At 30.5% G+C, this 21,972-nt stretch overlaps 1 protein-coding gene across 1 annotated transcript in view; it reads left to right on the top strand.

Moving 5' to 3' along the window:
- LOC129810228 (patched domain-containing protein 3) overlaps positions 1–21,972 on the top strand; it is a 47,892-nt gene that overhangs the window by 7,185 nt on the left and 18,735 nt on the right. The window contains exons 2-5 of the mRNA XM_055860555.1: positions 7,631–7,761; positions 12,944–13,089; positions 20,019–20,233; positions 20,316–20,497. Coding sequence (XP_055716530.1) covers positions 7,631–7,761; positions 12,944–13,089; positions 20,019–20,233; positions 20,316–20,497 — 674 coding nt within the window. The remainder of the gene's footprint in view (positions 1–7,630; positions 7,762–12,943; positions 13,090–20,018; positions 20,234–20,315; positions 20,498–21,972) is intronic.

Below are 21,972 nucleotides of genomic sequence, written 5' to 3'. Positions count from 1 at the left end.
CTTAAAATTGATTTTTGCGAAATAGCGAAATTAAATGCCGGTATTGTAATCCAAAATCTCTTAATGTGTCTTAAATTTTCATTTATAAGGCCAATTGAACCTTTTACATTATATCGACGAGCATTAAGTTCCCAACAATAACATTAAAGATTATTTCATTGAAGCACTTCAAACAATTTTTATAATTAAGTTGAAAGTCTTGTCGGAAAAACAAATCCAAATCGACATTAAAGCGGTGTAGTACATGTCTATAAGTGAAGGAAAAGATATAATTGATTGGGAAATTAGCGAAAAGAATCAAGGCGAAATTGCATAAAAGTCATTTGTCTTTTTCAACAGAGATATACCATTTTTTCCTCTAAATTTATCCAGGGTTCAAGAAAACGCGTGATTTCCAATTCATAATTGAGATTACCTGCAAGGCACTTTGAGGGAAATCTGAAAAAATATACAGAAGTTTCCATTTCTCTCGATTATCCACTTGACTCAGCAATTATTCCCTCTTCAATGTAAACTTCAAGCAGATCATTTGCAATCATGCTTAAGGTTTATTATACTTTTTTTCTTTATTGATATCACAGAGAAAATTGTCTTTTGTGCCGCTTGTTAAATATTTTCTTTAGTATTGTCCCATTGAGGGGAAAATGGGATTAAAAATTGGGTTATTCTAGTGTTTTTTCATCCAACGATCTGTGATCATGGTTCCGGTCTGGATGCTGATCAACGGTAATTCCTCCTGTGTTTTGTTTTTCTTTTTTTTACGCTCCACCATCCCGGCCTATTGAAGATCACAAGATCAAATCAGTTGATTTCTCAAGTCACAGCAATATAATCTTGTAATTTCTACAACAATACCCAGGAGCTGCTTTATCGCTTAAATAGTGCACAATATCGAAAAGGAGAAAATTTTCTCCATGTACCCGTGAAGAAATAAAACTCAACTAAAAAAACAATATTGAACATGTTTTTTTTCATTTTTGGATTAATCTCTATCTCCCATTATCACTAAATTATTCCAAAACAACAACTTTACAAGTTTGTTGATAATCTTATAAAAGCTATTATTTCCTCCATGAAAATCACTGAAGCCAAACCCAAGAGTTTTGTTAATGAAGTTATTTATTTCTCATAAAAAATGCCAAATTTCATTATTCAATAAAATTTACCTAAATGTTTTTTTCATTCGATCGTGCGTGAGAAATTATTAGGAAATTTCATGTTTGAAGCATTTTTCACGATCATTTGATGAATTTCAAATTTTATTGCAATTAAAATCCTTCAGTTTTTTTATGCTTTTGTTGCTTCTGTATGCTTTGACATTCAATTAAGAATCATCGAGAAGCTAAGGTCTGTCATAAACCTCATATGAATATTGTATTATTTTCACTTCAAATGCAAAATTGTAAAATAAGCTTTTATTATCTGTATAATTTTTATTGTGGTTATTATTTTATGAAAAATAGGTTAGCTAAATAAAAGCTTATTTATAATGTTTAGTAGGTATTACAATATTAATAGGGCAAAGTACTCATGCTTCGTACAATCCAAAGCTTTGTAATGACTAAATTTTTCTTATGTTTCTGAATAAATGTGACTTTGCATATTATTTTAAAAACTGGACACCTTCCCCTAGATTCTAAAATATCGGTGCAATGAGTCACATGTATTAAGAAACATAGAACAAATTTAGTCATTACGAAGATAGATATCGTACGAAGCATGGGCACTTTCGTCTAAGATTTAGTACGACATTTATTTAATTTATAAATTATTCTACATTTTGTTATCTAAAAATTACGAAAATATAATAAAGAGCATATGTATTGAGGTTTCATTTACATTTTTACAATTTTTACATCATAATTTCGTTATGATCAAAATTATCTAAGTTAATAATTTATTGTAGATTAAGCTCACCCCTGCACCAAATGTAAAAAATTATTTTTCACTAAAATGAAATATAATTCGATATTTTATTGAACATGCTTAAAATTTGAGATTAATTTTAATCTATATACAGTGGCGGCCAAAATAATAGAGGAATCACTTTGCAAAACTTATATTTTTTTAACTCTTGCGATTTTTCCCACTTTGTTGACATAATTCTGAAGTAGAAATCTTTATATTATTAGAATCGTAGAATAAGGGTTGTTTTGGCCGCTAGAGGTCTCTATTTTACACAGAATACGTCAATAGTGAAATTCTGTTCGGCTAAAAAAATTGGAAAACAGTCACTTATAGTCTCTAAATATGGCTTTATTTAAAATTATTCGATTTATAGACCACATTCTTTAATTTAAATGAAAGTGGTCCTATCGTGTTGTTCAAACCAAATTTCACTTTTGATGTATTCAGTGAAAAATAGTAACCTCTAGCGGCCAAAACAATACTTATTTGACGTAAGGTAATTATTTGAACATTTTTATATCAAAATTATTCCAACGAATTGGAATAAACAGAAATGATTAAGGTAAAACAATGGCCTTTGCGGAGCTGATTCTATTATTTTGGCCGCCACTGTATTTCTCAAAATTTCAAAGAAAATTTGTGCTTTTTTCATGTTAAGTTTATGAAAAAAATAAAAGTTCAGGATTTTATCTCATTAAGGGGTTACGTGGGTCGCGCATTCTAAAAAAACAGCATATTTCCTTAACATCTGGGGTGGAATTATACTTTTCGATACTATCAAATCGATAGTATCTATAAATCTGTATCTGTAGATTAAGCGAATGATGACTTTTATCACATTGTCAGGCCATTTATTGTGGCATTCTTAATAGAATGTGACCTTGAATGTAACTGTTGATAAATATTTGTATTAGCTACAAAAAGTAATGTTATCGTTTAAACTTTTCAAAATCGACAGTCGATATTATCTAAAAGAAGTTATCATGTCACCCCTGTTTTCAAAATATAAAACACAAAATTAATTCGAGTTCCTAAACATTGTCGGTGGACAAGATTTCTTAGAGTATATTCATCTGACATCAAAACACTAAATATTTCCTGTTGGTTGATGAGTTAAACTCGTACTTGAACGCTAGATTTTTTTTATCTTTTTCACAACTTATTTTACAGGACAAAACGTGGTGTAAAATACGCCGAAAATTGTATTTTTGTTTTGTATAAAATTTTGCCAAAAATTCAAATTTTATTTTAAAAAAAATGCTACCGTTCAAGTACAAGTTTAACTGTGTTATCACACTTGCACATTAAAATTTTAATATGATTCACATTAATTGTCGCTGGTGAGAGTCCAAATGTGTAATTTGTGCGTTTGAATCATTTTATATTCAAAATTTGATCTACTTGTTGATAAAAAGGTAGACTTGGCCGGCAAAATTTGATATAAATTGATTTATAGCATTAATGCGAAAAATTAATGCGATTTTCTCTTTAAGTTTTTAATGTGAAAAATATTTATGCTTTAGGTAAATTTAAACTTATTTTTGTAGACCAAGTCCACTTCTTTATCAATAAATAGAAAAACCCCAAATATGAAGTGATTCAAAGACACAAATAACATATTTGGACGCTCACAAGTGACAATTAATGTGAATCACATTAAAATTTTAATGTGCAAGTGTGATAACGCCGTAATTCCATACACTGAGAATATTTGTCCATGGAAAATCATGTTTTTTTTTTCAAAATAAGAATTTTAAAGATTTTTAAAATAAAATTTCACAAGAAGAAGTTTAATAAAATTAGAAATTTTTTATGTCGAAAAAAATTAGAGAAAATATGGCGTTTTCCAGTCTTTTTGACCCATGTAACCCCTTAATGCACTGAAAGTCTCAATGCTCAACATTATTAATTGACTAATAAATTCCTAGTCAACTTCTGAAGTGTCTTTAAATTAAACTTTTGCTTAAATATATAGTTTCTGAAATGATTTTGATTCTTGAAACAATGAAAAGTTACGTGCTATCCTTTAAAAATGTTTTCGTATTTAAGACTAGGGTACCAGCGATCCCTGAGTCCCAATATCATGAGTGTAAACAGATAAGTTTTAAACTGGTTATAGATAATATTCATAATATTGTCCCTCTGCTTAAAAAAAAGGAAAGTGTCTCAGATTTACATAAAATGGAGTGTTGCACGAGATAATTGGTTTTGGCCATGGGTAAATTTCGGATTAACCAGGTAATCGACAAATGAAACAGACAGGAACCAGTTGTGACTGATTACGTTAGAAAATTTGATCTCTGGTCTTCATAGGACAGCTAGATTGTCCTCTGTATTGCTGCCCTTAAATAAAATAATTTTTTAAAAGTTTTTTGCTACTTTTTACCACTTAAATTGAAAGGATGTATTTATTACCTTTAGCTCATATTTAATTTACACATGAATAAATTATCCGTAACACAGCTGATTAAATTCACGCCAAACATTTAAATGCGCTAATAGTTTAATATATTAAGCAATTGGCATACGAAAATACCAAATTTTGTTTTGGAACATTATGTTTTGAATTAATTGTGGTGCATTTTTCTTAACTTGACGTATGGTGGTACCCTTCCCCTTCGTAATATCGGAAAACTTTAAGTTAAAAGCATTTTAAGAATTTTTAAAGCGGAAATGCTTTAAATTCTGAGACTATAAAGGTATGCCAATAATTCTCAATTTTTTTTTTAAGAAAAATATAGAGAACGCATTTTTCAACAAAAAATAACGATTTACAAACGATACACAGTGTGCAATTACTGTATCTAACATTATTTTGTGAACGCAGCATGAATCTTTAAATATTTTATCGGCAAAATGTTTGATACTGATTTACTTGATTTAAAGTAATGTTTCACTCGTTTCACTAATCTTATTCCAAATTATATTCATTAAATTTAATTTAATCGCATTTTCAGATTTACCCAATAACAATTTTACTTTTCATAAAAAGTAAGTCAGCATTTCTTTTTTAAATAAACATAAATTTTGAAAAAAATTAACAATATTTTCAAATACTGTAAATATTAAAATGTATGTAATTAAATTATTCATAAAAACTATGTAAACAATTTATCTTTTTTTTTGTTCGCAATTCAATGAGTCTTGTTTATAGGCCAAACGATAAGAGATATTCACTTTTTTTTATATTTGAAGGAATTCATAAATCCAATGAATTCCAATGAGTTAACTTTCAATTAAAATTGTTTTTACTATACTGCTCTTTTTAATACCTAAAATCTAGAATCGGTGGGGGGTTAATCTTCATATCCTAAGCGTACAACTCTATTAGAGATAAGGCTTTCAAGAAGAATAAAATAATTTAAGGTTTTAGGGCTTCGACGCACCTTTTAGATCAGGAAAATTTCATGAAATAGAAATTCACATTTATATCTTTCTCAAAAATTTTTCATATACCTGTCTCATTTTCTCACTTAAAATTCGATTGAACTAAATTGAATTTGTTATGATGTTCAAAAGAAGTAGAAGAGTAAGAAAGAATGAGACAGACATGTGCAAAGCGTTTGAGAAAGCAAAGGATGTAAATTTCGATTACATGAAATGTTCCTGATCAAAAAGGTGTGCCGGAGCCATTATGGTTCCGACACACCTTTTAGATCAGGAAAATTTCATAAAGTCAAAATTCACATTCCTTTCTTAAAAGATTTGCATATGTCTGTCCTACTCTTTCGTACTCTTCTTCTTCTTTTGACCATCACACTCAGTCACTGAGAAAAAACTGGGGTGCGATTAACTTTTTTCCTCATAACTTTAACACTTTTTAGGTGTAAAAATATATCAACATTTTTTAATGTCAATTTTACGCCTTTTTAAGGGTAAAATTAACATGGAAAGGGTAAATTTAACCCCTAATACACCTTAAAAGCATAATGTTTACACTGATTTCGGATCAATACTGCAGGGTAAAATAAAAATTTCCGGAATATTATTTTAACTTTTTCGGATTTCTCTCAGGTCTAATTGTGAGTCCGAAAAAGTGAGATAGACTAATGCAAATCTTTTGAGAAAGGGACGCGAATTTAGACTTAATGAAATTTTCCTGATCTAAAAGGTGTGCCGGAGCCATTAAGTTTTAAATTCAATTCCTCGAAGGAAATAGATATTTTTCAAAATTAAATATCGCTTATGCCCAGTGCTTGATAAATATCGTGCACTATCACTCCCATTTAGAAAAATATATTGCTATATTATTTGCAGAAAAGATAGTCACTAAATCCCTGTACAATTATAGAGACTATTGCTGTCTTATTGAAAATAACAATGTTCTTGAAATTCAGGGTTGAGGCAGCATGATTGAAATTGACATCTTTTCACTTTCAATGCACAACCACTGGACTGCTTTCCACCACTTTTTTCATATAACTTGAACACTTTGTAATTAGAAAAACATACCCGGAAGTGAAGTTTTTGAATTGTGCATTTAAAAATCGCATATTTTTCACAAATATGAAATTTTCTTTTTCATCCATTCCTTCCCCTGTGCCTTGACCTTCTGTGGTGTTGTCTTGTGTGTCCGGTACCCAGAAGAGAAGAAATTCAAACACAATGTGGGAAAGTTTTCACTCTTAATTTAAACTCCAAAGACCCAACATAAACAATCTGATCGCATACAATTTTGCACCGAAATCATAGAAATATGCCACAATTTGCGGGGTGATGAAAGTTCAAAAGAGAAAATTCGTTCCATGAAGGAAATTCATGAAATTCCATCCTTCGACAAATCGGTGGCAATTTTTGTGGCAGCAGCTGTGACAAAGTAGTAAAATAATTAACTTGACTTTGTCTGAATTTTATGTGATCGCCTTCAAAACACTTCTAATGCTAAGGAGAATAATTTGAAAATGATTGTGCTAAAATACAGGAAAATATCGTTATAATTTCATGGAGTCGTTCACATGTGAATGATTTTTGTGCCATGAATTTGACAATGACCTAAAACGCGACACGCTTCCAAAAGTCTCTCATTTTTACCAAGCAAAACACCACATCAAAACTATAAATGATCGTGATCGAGCTTTTCACTTCAATCTTGCACGCGATCGATTGATCTCTCACTCTCTCTCTATCAATAATGCCATGAGGTGGATGGAAAAACCATATAAACAATTGATCGATATCACTTTTTGCCACTTAAATCATGAGAGGAGACAGTTATCTCAAGAAATGGAGGAGTGAAAGAGAAATTAGCAAACTTGACAAATCTCCCCCTGAAAAATTAGGTGTAAAATTATGCTAATTTCTTCATTTCTATGCGCAAGCACGAGTACCAATTTAAAAAACTTTGTAATTTTGCAATTTTTTTCTATCCACCAGTGCTTTTTGTTTCCACTTAATGTGAATAAATTAGTTAGTACATTCAAATCACTTGAAACAATGCAATTATTTTCTGCATATAACACCTCTTTTCCAAAATCTCGTTTTTCCCCATCGTGTAAAATTTATTTAAGTTTTCCTTTCATTCAAGGAAGGAGAACTGATCATGTTACTCAATCCACAAACCGTCACATACAAACTATTTATAATTTATCGTTTTGTTTTACATGAAAACAATAAACTACCTTAAACACTAATAAAATGCAATTGCATTTAATTTTAGTAAAGAAATTCTATATTATATAAAAAGTGCAATAAATATATTGATTGTATTTCACTTTCTTTTCAGATGACTTGTGGTGTTTCCTGCGTTGATCGAGCACTTAATCGATCGTTTTTTAAATTGGGTTATTTTATTGGTCGCCATCCAGGTTATTTTCTAATTGTGCCAGTTCTTTTGGCTTTACTCTGCATGACAGGGTAAGTTTAATAACTGAATTATATATCTAATTTAAAATAGGGAAGACTGGGGGCAATACTTTGTCAAGTTGAAAATTTAAAAACTCTACTTTTTCCAAAATAAAAACGACTGAAGCTCCAAATTTTTACCGCAGATAGCCTTTATCAACCTTTTTAAACGTGCAAGGTTCAAAATGGATTCGAGCGGGGCAGTAGTATTTAGTAAACACGGGGTAGTTGTAAACACTGCGAAATTTTTAATTAAATATTGAATTTCAGAGGAGGGGACTTTATAGTAGATTCTCTCAAATTCGGGTTTTTGGGACCGAAAAGTCACCCGAATTAGAGAGAAATTTTTGTTCATCTGCATACTCATATTAATTTTACATACTCATAATACCCTTGAAAAATGCTAAATCACATCATAATTAAGACAAACCGTGGCAAAATTAAGCATTACTTCATTCGAAAACTTGAAAAATGTTGGCAAACTTTTTTCAAATTTAACCGCTGTCCGAATTAAAAACTACAGTGTCCGCTTCCTAATCCGGATCGCCGTAATCCGGACGAGTTATCGACGGTTACATTTAAAATCATTTTGAGGCCATGTATGTATGTGTGTTCAGCAATGAGAATGAATTATCCTGTGATGTTTTTGTTTAATAAATGAAGTATAATAGCATAGAATTCTCTAATTACGTCTTTTTAAGCTTTTTTAAAAGTTTTATTCCAATTCTAGAGAAAAACTTTGTATTATATTATATTTTTGAAACGTTGACTAAATTCAAAAAATTCATCAGAATTATGAAGTGGACATCTGTCATATTGTCTCTCAATCATCCGGATTACAAAGCGGGCACTGTAGTCCGATCTTAAAAGAGCCGAATTAGCGAGAGTCCATTGTATATTAATTTGTAAATTTATAAATAGTATAGGGATCCTTGTTCCCGAAACAAATAGTCGACATAGTCCAAGTTTTAGACATAAACATCGGTGTTGCAACTACCCCCTGTTACTACTGCCCTAGTTTCCCCTATAATATTGAAATTTCGAGTTCTATTTTTGGAATATTTTTCTTGTAGAAAATATCAATACTGATTAATTTAAACGGTTACAAGTTTCTAGGCATATAAAAGTACGCTATTTAAGCTATTTTTCTGAATTTTTCATTTAAAATATCTGAAAATTCATACGCTGGGACTTGATATTCAGAGACCGTTTTGAAAATAAAAAGTTACCTTTCCTTAGACAAGATTATTCAGAACCGATTTATCTAAAATAGAGAAAATAAATATTTCCTGTTAGTAGGTGATTTAAACTATTCCTTGAATAAGGGGTTTAGAAAAAAGACGAAATTGGGTTTCTTTTGACCCCAATTTTAAATAATACAAAACTTTGATAAAAAATTTTAATTAACAGAACTTTGATTTTAGATAAATCAGAACAGATTAGAACAGATTGATTTTAGATAAATCTGCTCAAGGTAAACTTTCATTTTTAAATGAAAAAATTAGAAAATATACGAGTAAGTCTTTGGTAAGAGCTTGACGTTCCTTTCTTTTTTTAGTCCAAAAAGAAACTTCGAAAAGACATGTTGTTTTGTTAGTCTTTTTGACCCACGTAACCCCTTAATAAAAGTACATTTCTCATAAAGCGAAATCCACAAATTATCCCATAAGGGAACTGTACCAAATTTCAGCCATTTCAGTTTCTTAAATTTCCATGAATTTTAAATTTTTGCATAGAGATTATGCAGAAAAAAAAACAAAAAATGTCGCTTCGACAAACAAAATGATGTGATGAAGACTTTATAAGAATTCTGGAAGGACAAGAAACTGTGAGAATTAAAGTGGCTAAAATATTAGCCAAGGCTATGTCTATATTTTTATTCACTTTAAAATGTATTAAGAATGATTTTTAAAAAGAAAATAAGGACGATAAACGATCTATATGGTTCCAAAAAAAATTCCTTAGAAAGAAGTAACCAAAATTTTCAATTTGTATTAAAAATATTAGACTTAAAATTTAAGGCTTTGACATTTGCATGCAACTATGCCGAAATTTGGTACAGTTACGCTATCTGACAGAATTTGCCCCAGCAGTTTTGAGAATCTCAGCAAAATCAACTTTTAGAAAATAATTCAAAAAACATATTTTCTTTCGAGATAGAGGAAAGTAGTCTTTAGAAAATGTAAAATATCCAATTTGACAAATTTGGCCCAGTCTCCCCTATCCAGTCATCCTTATCCATGCATTGACGTTAAGCTACATTGCTATACGATATTTTTTCGCGTATTGCTTTTAGCTCTGTAAAGCAATTCTGAAACTATATTAAAAAGTATGGTAAGACCCATCTTCCTTTACATATGTGAAAAAGTATCGTGTATCAATTTTGCCCAACTTTCCCCTAACTAATTACAATTTTGTCTTTTTAAATATTTGATTCCTGTTGAGTTCTCTGATTGGCTAAAGCTTGTACGCATTCAAAGTATTAATATTTTAACAATGGGACTAAAAAATTTAATACCGTAAACTATTATAATCCTATTACATTCTGTGATTAGCTAAAACGGCTGTGATTGAGCTTTGAAAGTCGAGAATGCTTTCGAGCTCTAGCTAATCACAGAACACGATGAGGTTAAAATATATTATGGGATTAAATTTTCAATAACATATGGAGAGAACTTAATTGAATAAGCAGCACGGGCATCACGTATAGGGGAGACCGGGGTAGAATTATCCACCAAATGAAATTTTTCATTGCGTCTAATTTGTAAAAAAAAAAATGTTTGTATGAGGCTTATAAATATTTCAATGAATAGTAAGGGAAGTACATATTTAGAATAAAGAATGGTTTCCTCAATATTCTACCATTATCTGACACTATACGTAGCTAATTCTTCCCCAGTCTCCCCTACATTTTTCACATAAAAACCTGTTTTTTCATTAATATCAATCTTCCGAAATTTGAATAATTTTTACAAATATTTAGATGTTATAACTGGCTATAATATAATATATCACTACTTTTTTTTGTTTTTCGTTAATAAATATTCATGGGAAAAGCAAATTAAATATTTTATCAATTATCTTAATATTTATAAAATAGTTTAAAATACGTTGAAAATATTTTGACCAAATAAGATTTTTTTCTTTTTTTTCTGAGTAAAATAATCGTACTTGTAAATAAAACGCAATTCAGAGACTTAAAATGTTTAGATCAGTTTTTTGGTAAGAATTAAATTAAAAAAATTTATACATAAAAGAATTTTTAGTAAATTTACTTTGTGGTCAGTGAAAAATTTTTTGCTCCGTAAAAATAAAAAGAATCAGGAAAATATTTCGTTTTAGATATTAAATACTTCAGACTTATCTATAGAAATTCTTTTAAACTGTTTCTTATAGACGCTAGATTCACAATTCACTCTAATTCTAGATTCACAATTCATTCTAAATTATTGATTTCATGTATAAGTAATGACTAATGAGTAAAAAAATTAAAAATGAGCAGTACAAAAAATATGACCAATAAAATAATAAAACTGAAAAAATGAACAGAGAAAAATTAAAAATTTGAAGTAAAAAATAAAATGTGGTCAGTAAAAAATAAAAATTGATCAGCAAAAATTTAAAAAGTGCTCAGCAAAAAATTAAAAATGAGCAGTAAAAATATGGCCAGTAAAAAACAAAGTGATCAATAAAAAAAATTCAAATCAACAGTAAAAAATAAAATATGGCCAGTAAAAAATTATTTTTATTTATTTACGGATTTTTTAACATTTCTAATTTTCTTTTGTTTTACCGCTCATTCTTAATTTTTTGCTAATCACTTCTTCAATTGCTTTCATTATGCAATTCAAATATTTTCACTAATCGATTTGAAGTTTTTACTGCTCATTTTTAACTTTTTACTGACCAAATTGTACTTTTAACTGACAAATTTTTACTCTTATTGACAGCATTATTTTTACTGACCAAATTGAATATTTTTACTGATCGTTTCGAATTATTTGCTGATCAAATTTAATTTTTCTCTGTCCAGTTTTACCTTTTAACTTTTTATTTATTTTTCCCAATATTTTTTTATAAGAAAATTTGCGATTTGTCTAGAATGTTCACATCAGCAAAGCAGGACAAATTTTTAATTTATAGAAGAAAAAATGCGAACGTGTCTAAGAACAAAATTTAAAGTAGACCAAAGCTTTAAGATCAAGAACAAATATTTTTCAAAACCAGTTCTTTTTTTAACTAATATTCATTAAGCTCATAAAAATGGAAATACTTCAATTATGTGATATTGAAAACTCACAAAACATGCCCTTAATTTCCATTTCAGCTCTTGGAATAGTTTCACAATCACCGCGCGAGAATCATATAAAAATTTTCATAACCTTTTCGAAGTAGATTAGTTTTCGCATAAATTAGAGGAATTCTTTGGAAAATTAAATAATCTGCAATCACAGCAGAATACCTCATTTTCTTTCCATTTCATTTACGTATGCAAGATCTTCAAACTGCACTTGTAGACGCAAAAAAAACTAAATCATTGCAATTTTTTAAATGTACAAATTGCTATCTTGATGCAAATAGTTCAGGGCTCAAAAATATTTAATAGCATGTAATGATGTGTGGAGAAAATCGATTTTCTCAATAATTTAAGCACTTCTCAGAAAAAAAAATTGATCCCTTGATCTCTATATTTGAGGTTTTTATTGACTTAATTATATATCTCGTACACTTAAGTTATTGGCATGGATTTCATGAAGTGGCAAAGTGAACCCACCTTGCACACAATTTTTTTTTATTCTTCTCTCGCACGAGAACATCATAAAATTGTCTTAAGTTGCATAATATGGGCATCACAATACGATCACCGACATAATCAATTTTTCTGCAGGATAGTTAACAATTAAAAAAGCACATTTTGGGGTCGATGCAATAATTCCGTGTGAATATTTGCCATCTTCTCACGTGCGTGCATTGAAATTGAAGAAAATTCAGTGCGTGTGGAAATTCTTCAGCTATAAGCAATAAGACACGATATTACAAACCTTTTTCCCACAAAATGCAAAGAAAGTTTTTATACATTAATAATATTTCGCCTTAATATGATTCACTTCCCACCATCATTTAGCATAATTGAACACTAATGTATGTTTCGCTTTTTTCTTCTCTTTTTCCTCGTTTATTGCCGCCAAAACAGGTATCAACAAATTAGGTATGAAATTGATCCAGAATATCTATTCTCACCGATTCGTGGTGAAGGAAAATCTGAGAGGGCAATCGTGGAGCAGTACTTCAAAGTCAACTACACCCATCGCTTCAATGTGGGACGTATTACTCGACCAGGTGAGTTGAAGACCTCCTGCAACTTTTAGGATAACACAAATCCAGTTGAAGGCGGGAAAATTTAATTTACAAAATGAACTGCTAATTTTCACCTCAATAGCATTTTACTCATCTACTATTATACACTGGTAAAAATAAAAGGGTCAAATTGACCCTTTTCCAAAGGATGGATCATATTTGACTCTTTGAAAGGGTCACCAGGTACCCTTCGAAAGGGTCACGGTTTTGACATCTATTTAATTCCGGAATAAACGAATAAAAAAACAATGAAAAAGTGATCTTTGGTGTTCGCTCAGATGAGAGAAATATGATATCAGTAATAAGTTTACAATAAAACATGATTATTCGTGATAAATGTGCATACTAAATTTCAAGAGATACAAAAGTGAACCTTTCAAAGGGTCAAATACGATCCATCCTTTTGAAAAGGGTCAATTTGACCCTTTTATTTTTACCAGTGTATGGATAATCGGGTTTCTTTGGCCTATTGAATACCGTCGTTGCGGGTGACTTTGCACTCGGGGGGTGACTTTGCACTCCGCTGTTCGTGAGACTTTGAACAATTCTAGCACTTACTGATAGTCTTTGCCGATCCGGTCTATCATGTCAAAGTATATAGGGATATGTTAAGTACCAAGTAAGATACAATGATCCTGAAAAGGATTCTTGTAGTTTCAGTAATAGACAATGAAATCCTAGTAAAGGTATTTTGTCAAAAAACGACTCCGCGAAAAAGTTATCTGAAGGAGCAATTCCAAAATCGATTTCAGAGTAGTAAATTGCTTAAATCTATTCTAAATTTATCTGGCTAGAATAATCCACTTCGATTTTGTTCATTATTTTTAATAAAATATTTTTTTTCCATATAATCTTCTCAAGAACGCATTATTTACATTAAAAAATTGCATGTAATAGGTTTTATTAAGCTTTATTATAGAAGTATTTGGCTAAAAATTATCCAATTTTTTGATAATTTAAGATAAAATGACCGAGATCTACAAGATGGTGTGGTCGCCATCTTGATTTGACGTTTTTGTCCGCCATTTTGAATAACTGTCAAAACCTAAAACTGGTCCGATTGAGCTGAAATTTTAGTATGTTCTAGCTGATATCAAAACCTTTTCAGAACATATATAAAATCCGACCTAGGTCAAGCGATTGTCTGGATACTAGCGCTATAAAATCAAAATTTTGACATTTTCATGAATACAGAACTACGGAGAGCTTCTTTTATCGAAACTATCACAAAAAAAGGCAGTGCTATCGTTAGGCGATGAGATCTAAATAACAAAAAAAGAGAAGTAATGTTTTTCTTTATATCAGCATATTATTTTAAGATCTGAACAAACTGGTTTCGCAAAGATGAAAAAATAAAAAAAGTAAATAAATGTGCTTTTTATTTTTTTTTTTTAATTATGTAAGAGGAAATAAATATGTAAAATAAAAGTCTCAACCATTTTTAATGGTTATTGAGGCATTTCGTTTATGTTTTAAAATTCAGGATTAGAAAATAAAGATCGCCAAAATATGAATATTTCAAAATTTTAAACTTTGAGCCCCTGTATCTAGGTAAATACTTGTCGTAGACTGGAACATAGATACGTTCTGAAAAGGTCTTGACATCAGCTACAACATACTAAAATTTCAACCCAATCGGAACAGTTTTAGGTTTTGACAGTTATTCAAAATGGCGGACAGAAACGTCAAATCAAGATGGCGACTACGTCATCTTGTAGATCTCGTGTATCTTACCCTTAGATATGAAGATACTGATTGTCGTTTATTATCAGAAATAGTTGATTTTTTAGTATTTATTAAAAAGTGCAAAGTCACCCGCACCTTATCCCCAGTGCAAGCCTTTTTTCTTGATTTTTTTAAACATAGTAAAATTTTATAAAATTAATGCTAGTGGTACAAAATCCATTCATTAACAACTGAATACAAATAATTTGACTCAAAATCCCCCCTCCCTTCACTTTAACTATCCACTTTTAGAGGGTAAAGTTGAAAAACAGCGAAAAAACGTGCAAAGTCACCCGCAACGACGGTACATTCATTCTTGTATAAATTCTCTGAGGGAAAAGTAACTCAAAGTTTAATTATTGTGCGTTACGTTCTTGTGATATTACAAATGAGTTGATTTATTAGCAGAGAGGTTCCTTAAATTTGTAAACAAATATTTCAAACAATAGATAAAACAAACTAGTAATGAACAAAAAAAACTGATAGCCCTATGGAAATATGGGAAATATAATCAACCCATATCGCAATATGGATATTTTAGTGGCGTTTTGAGAAATTTTTGATTTTTTGATTTTTACATATGTCTATAGAAAATTTTATGTGCTTTCCAAATTTTCTTTTACCTTAATTGAGAAGTTCTTTCTCAAGATTATCCGTAATTTAATATTTTATAACTCCTTATCGCCGAATAGTGATCTTTTTCAAAATTCCGTGTAAACATTAGAAAAAGAGTAACATTTTACTGCTCGAACTCAACGAAAGAGCAATTATATAATCCACTTTCTTTGAACTTGTGATATGGCTAAAGGCCAAACGGTAAGAGATGGGTCGTCGACGACCCCCCCCCGCATAGGACAACATTATCTAGGATTAGGATAGTATTTTTCCTTTTTCCTCTCACATCCTCCTTTCCTTCCCAAACCATGTTTTTTCGGTTTATTTCGAAAGCGACTCATAGAAAATTATTCATTTTGGACTATGTATTGGAGATAGTTTATTATTAATCGTATCGAAATATACAAGGTAATCAGTTTTACAATGTCAATTCTCGTAGTGGAAGAATCTGCTAAGTCCATTTTAGATCGCACAGAAGCGCCTTCCTGTCATTTGGATGCTTATTCCATGGTCCCAACATTGTTGTGCAAAGGCGGAGCGTTATATTACGTTACACAATAAAAGATTACAAGGATAATCGTTTCAGCAAAACGCGTAGTCTGAAAATGTGTAATTTAAATTTTATGTAATGGTAAACTGTGAAACCAACTGCGAATGATTACACAGTTGTGTACATTTTCTTAGATATTTCGTGTAAAATTGCACAGTTTTCAGACAAAATGTGTACAAATTACACAAATGTGTATCAGTACACACGACTATATGTTTATGTAAAATTTACAATCATGGTAAAGTAGCTGAATTTTTTTACTGTATTTATTACATGCAAAAAAAAGGTTCAAATCAGACATTCAGATCTTTGTATCGGGCGGGACTCGAACTCACAACTATAGAGTCGAGTCAGAGATCTCATCCGCCCAAAAGCCAACGCTCTTGCCTATTGCACCAGTGAGATCCCCTTGGAGATAGTGGGATGGAGTAATTTGGAATCATGTCTAATTCGGAACTTTGAGATTTCTTAACAATTTTAGATGGCAAAAGGAAAAAAACAACAAAGAAATACTTTCGAATACAATGACTTGTACTTCTTCGTGCTTTTCTTTTTCTCCTTGACCATCTGAAATAATGAGAAAGTCTCAAAATTCCAAAATAGACATGATTCCAAATTACCCCATCTTATCCTAGTCAAGGTAAATATTTCGTCAGTAGACACCTATAATCGAAAACCATTTCGATTTCTAAATTTCTAAGATTAAACTTTAATCACTTTGGAGAGACTATTTTTCAACCGATTTGCAAATAGGATTTTTGAAAGATCTTGAAATTTCCAACCCGGCTGCATCGAACTTAATCGGTTATTAATCGGCATGGGACTGACAGCCTCATCCCGTACAAGAAAAAATAATAATGCATGTCTAGAAATCCCCTTGCGGGGAGGCCTAGTTCCTTCATGGAATGTTGTGCCAGCATTATTATTATTATTTTATATTCTTGTTACTCATAAGAAAATATTCAAAAATGTGCTGTTCTTAAGCAAATTTTTATTTCGAAATGGTTTTTTTTTAAATTTATGAATCAATTTTATCGGTAATACACCAATATGTACTCAAAAAGCATGCGAAAACATAATACACGGAGAACTCTTCCTCAGTCTGTAGTATGCTGCACACAATTCAAATAATATTAATAACAAATAAAGAAAAATAAGTAATAGTAAAAAATTAATACTAAATTTTTGAAATATTCTATTTCAAAACACCCAAATCTTCAATGTGCTATTAAAATATGAATAGTGTGACGTTGGATGATGAAATTTTGGATTTTTGAATTATATTGAAATGACATTTTTATGAAATTTCCTTATCAACGTTTGCAAAATTATTCAAATAAGTTTAACCGATTTCCATCTTGTTACTGATGATGTTTTTTTAGATTATAAGAACTTCTGAAAATTCAATTTTGGAAATTTTAAAAACTTTAGGGTAACTGTATCAAATTTCGGCATAATCGCACGCAAGTGCTAAAGTTTTAAGTTTGAAATATAATATTTTAGTACAAATTAATATTTTTGTTACTTCTTTTTCTTTTAGTGTTGCTTGGAACCTTGTAGACAGTTTATCGTCCTTGTTTTCTCGAAAATCATTCTTAATACATTTTAAAACGAATGAAAATATAGACATAGCTTTGTGTATAATTTCGGCCACCTTGATTCTCATAATTCCTTGCCCTTCCGGAATTCTTCCAAAGTCTTTTTCACATCATTTAGTTCTTCGAAGCGACACTTTTTGTTCTTTTTGCATTGTATAATCTCTAGAGTTTGCAAAAACTAAAAAAAAATCATAGAAATTTGAGGAACAGAAGAAGTGACCGATATTGCAAACTGGCCGAACTTTGGTACAGTTACCCTAAGTTGTAATATTTCCTAAATGAAAATTTACTTGAACAATTTATGCAAAACTATCCTTCCTTTCTATCCTTCCTTTTCTATATTAAATTTTTTTTTAATAAAAATCGTTTAATTTTATAAATCCAAAAAACAATAGGAATTCGTTTTAAAAATAATACTACATGAAAGTGCAATGCACTCATTTAAAATTTACTTAAAAACGTTTTTCTTATTTTTTCCAAAGCTTTTGAAACTTCTATAAAATGAAAATATTTTAACTTAGACCGTCTTCAGACTAGAGGTTTAGCCCAGTTCCCGAGGGTCTCAAAACCTTAAACAGCAACCGATTTTATTAATTTTGCAAAATGTAATAGGTCATTTGCCCTTAATAATCTAATCTTAAGTCAAAATTTTCCAAAAAATCTTGACTGATAAGATATTAGAGAAGTTAAGCCATATGGCTAAGCCTTAGGTCTGAAGCTCGCATAAGTTTCTAATGTCTTTAACATAATTTAAATTAAAAAAATTAATAAAATTTTCAGGATTCTATACGAATTTTTGTTCCGTTTTTGATAAGTATGACATTGATTGAAAGCTAAGGCACTTCTTCATATGTCTTGTGAGATGAAAATGGTTTCCTTTAAAGTTCTATAGAGCGGTAAATTTCTTATAAGAGCATACTGATTAGAAATTTCCAAGGGCATTTGGAAATTTATGAAAAAAGCAAAAGGAGTAAAGAATCAGATTACCCTATAGGGGAAAGCACTCTCCCTTCGAACGTTCATGCCTTCGAATAATGTGAATTTTCTTTTAGTTTTCCTAAGAGACTTATACAGGCTTCAAACCTAAGGCTTAAACATATGGCTTAACTTCTCTATTTTTTTCTTAATCGATATTTTTTTGGAAAATTATCACTTAAGATTGGCCAACATGGGCAAGTGATCCATTAAGTTTTAAAAAACCAATAAAATTGGTTCCTATTTTGAATTTAGAAATCATTGCGAACTGGGCTAAACCTTAGGTCTGAAGCAGGCCTTACACATTTCTATTAAATATTAGGTTGCTTCATCATGTTGATGATTCCGTGATAATTTAATGTAAATCTCTTACGAAAAACTAAAGAAATTCACATTATTCGAAGGCATGAACGTTCGAAGGGAGAGTTCTGTCCCCTACAATGATGTATTTTGGAGTGTTCTAATTATTCTTTATAGTGGAATAAATAAATCAATATGGTGGTTTATGCATTAATTTCAAAATAAAATGTACAAACAGCCAATACTCTCTATTTACCCGTGTGTAGCGATTTCTAATATTCCATAGTGCACAACACATTGATCCACAATAAAATGCCCACCCGCCTATAAAAGTTCTTTAACCTCTTTTCAAATAAAACAAAAGGCTTTCTTATTGAGAAGAGACATAGTAAAAAAAATTAGGAGAAAATGAAACTTAATGATATTTTTGCAATAACTCATCAAATCGGTAATTTACTTTCGTTTTTCCTTTTTTTTCTCTTCCTCTCCAAGTCTCAGAGAAATTTCTTTTCTCCATCAACATCATAAATTTTAGCATATCCATATTGAGATCGGCTTTGATGCGTCAAATAAATTACCGTGTTCTCAAAATACAGAAATATATATATATATATATATATATACTGAAAACCTTGTCCATCGGTGGTACTTGTTACCAATTTGAGAATAATTGCCACTGTGTTGCACTCGTTTCTTTGGATTACAGTGCACATGAATGTTAAGAGCACAAAAAGAGGTAAAAAATTAGAGTCAATCTCAATTGCAGCACACTAAAATATCATTGACCGAAATTGAAACAGGTTCGTGTCGATCTTGCTGAAGGAGAAGAAAAATCAATGCCTCGATTTTCGAAATCATTTTTGGTCTTGTTCATTTTGGCCATAGTAAACATATTCCTAATCATGCTGATAGTTATCAGCGGAGATCACAAGAGAGAAATTAAATGATAATACGTGACTCGATCAACGTATTATTGAGAGATCTTTTTCTCAGATGAAGATCAAGCTTTGCACCTCCAACTATCAATTAACCCAAATCTTGGGCTTTGATCCCTCATAAAAAAATATAAATTAATTGGAAAATCGTATAGAATTAATAGAACTTATTCATGAAATATTCATCACAATAACTTTTGCCATAAATCTTAGGGCGGTTCGGACGCGTGATCGTGACGTCCAAAGATGGAGACCAGAATATGCTGAGGGCGGAAATTTTTCAGGAGCTCAGGCTCCTGGATGACATCATCCAGAATGCCACGGTGCACTTTGATGGGGAAACCTTCACGTATCGCGATGCATGTGCACGTTGGCAGAATGAATGCTTCACGAATGACATCCTCAACTTGGATCACATAATGAATGAAGTGAGTATAATAATCACGTACTTCCCACGTTCTTCGTCCCATAAATCATACTGGATAACTCATTGATCTCTTGGCTAAATAGATTGAAACTGGGGAATTAAATTTAACCTTCCCGGTGATGTTCAATCCAGTCACGTGGGATGCTCATGCATTTCCTGTTTTCTTCGGTGGTACAAAACTCTCTGCAGAGAACACCATTATCAGCGTTCCGTCGATACAACTCGTCTATTTTGTCACAGCAGACACCAAAAAACAAGATATTAGGTGAGTTTTTGGCCTTAGGGGTCACATTTTTTGCAAAATTAAAAAAAAAACTCGTTAACAAAGTAAATCATCCATCCAGCAGAGATTTTTATCCAATGGTACTAACTCTCACTTTTCAACTAATTGCTAAATAATTGTTGCGTGCACTTTAGATTTAGTTCAAGATGATCAAAACTTTTGAAATTGCGTTTGCTTTGCACTTTGGATAAAATTAAAAAAAATAATACTTGTTGAAATTTATTGAGCAAAACAATATAATTACAAGAATTTAACTGGTATAGAGCAAGTGGAAATTTCTACGAAAACTGGAATTTGCACATGTTACTTCTTGAAAACGATAAATTCCTTTGTGTAACTAAACTAATTTTAAATGACTGGCGTCTTTGTCACAGTAAACTCACGAATCCTTATTAAGGGTATAAGAAAATTACAATTAATAATTTATATTCTAGAAAAATAGAGTGACTAATTCCATTGTTTATATTGACTAAGCATTCCTTTTAATAATACGAAAGAATTCTTTGATGCTTGAACTAACCTTTGTGAGGGTGGAAAAAAATTGGAAAGGAAATAAGCACGTGGAATTCAATAGACTCAAATGCAATCTAAAGTTAATTCTATATTATTTCGATCATCTGAATTTTTCGAAAGCATCTTTTCAAGTTATTGAGGCTTAGGACAAAAAAGTAACACTAATATCGTTCACTTGTAAAACAATTTTTAACGCAATTGTGCCAAATTCCGGACAGATTGCAAGTACCAATGTTCTAAGTTTGATGCGTCATATTTTTAATAAAAATTTTGTTATTTGATACTTCGTTCTCAGGATTGTTTTTTGGAATCTTTGGAGTAATTGATCGTCTTTGTTTACCTAAAAGAATTTTTAATACGTTTAAATAGTCTGTATTAATATATAGACATTGTTGTGTTTGTAATATCGGACACCATATTTTTCGAAGTTTTTCTAGACTTTTTCCACAGCACCTCATTCATAGAAGTAACACTTTTTATTTCTTACGCCTTGTTCAACTTATTAAGATTGCAAAAACAAAAAAAAAAAAATGAAAAACACAACAAGCGTCCGATGTAGGAAACAACTTCATGGGTGACAAAATGTCTATTTGTCCATTCCACCTGTAGAATTTTACTTTTTATTTAAAAAATAATTTTCGAAGAGATCAGTCTCATTCTTCGTGAATCATTTTCAAAATAAATTTTCTATAACATAATTTTAAATCAAATTGCATTTAAAATTGAGCTGAATTTGTATTAATAACATTTGAAAAAGAATGAATAATTAAAAAAATACCATTTATTAAAATACCATTTAAACACTTGAAGTTTTATAATTTTCATGAATTTAGTTGCAGTGTCCGATGTTTCACTTAAAATGTACGATATTCTAAATTGTTCAAAATTAGTCAGAGCTCCTCTATTTATTTAGGCCTTAGTTAGGGGACGATGGGACAATTTCA

The sequence above is a fragment of the Phlebotomus papatasi genome, chromosome 1 (genome assembly GCF_024763615.1).
Source record: "Phlebotomus papatasi isolate M1 chromosome 1, Ppap_2.1, whole genome shotgun sequence".
Classification (NCBI taxonomy): domain Eukaryota; kingdom Metazoa; phylum Arthropoda; class Insecta; order Diptera; family Psychodidae; genus Phlebotomus; species Phlebotomus papatasi.
The sequence above is the reverse complement of the archived record's forward strand: the minus strand, read 5'-3'. Positions and strand labels throughout refer to the sequence as shown.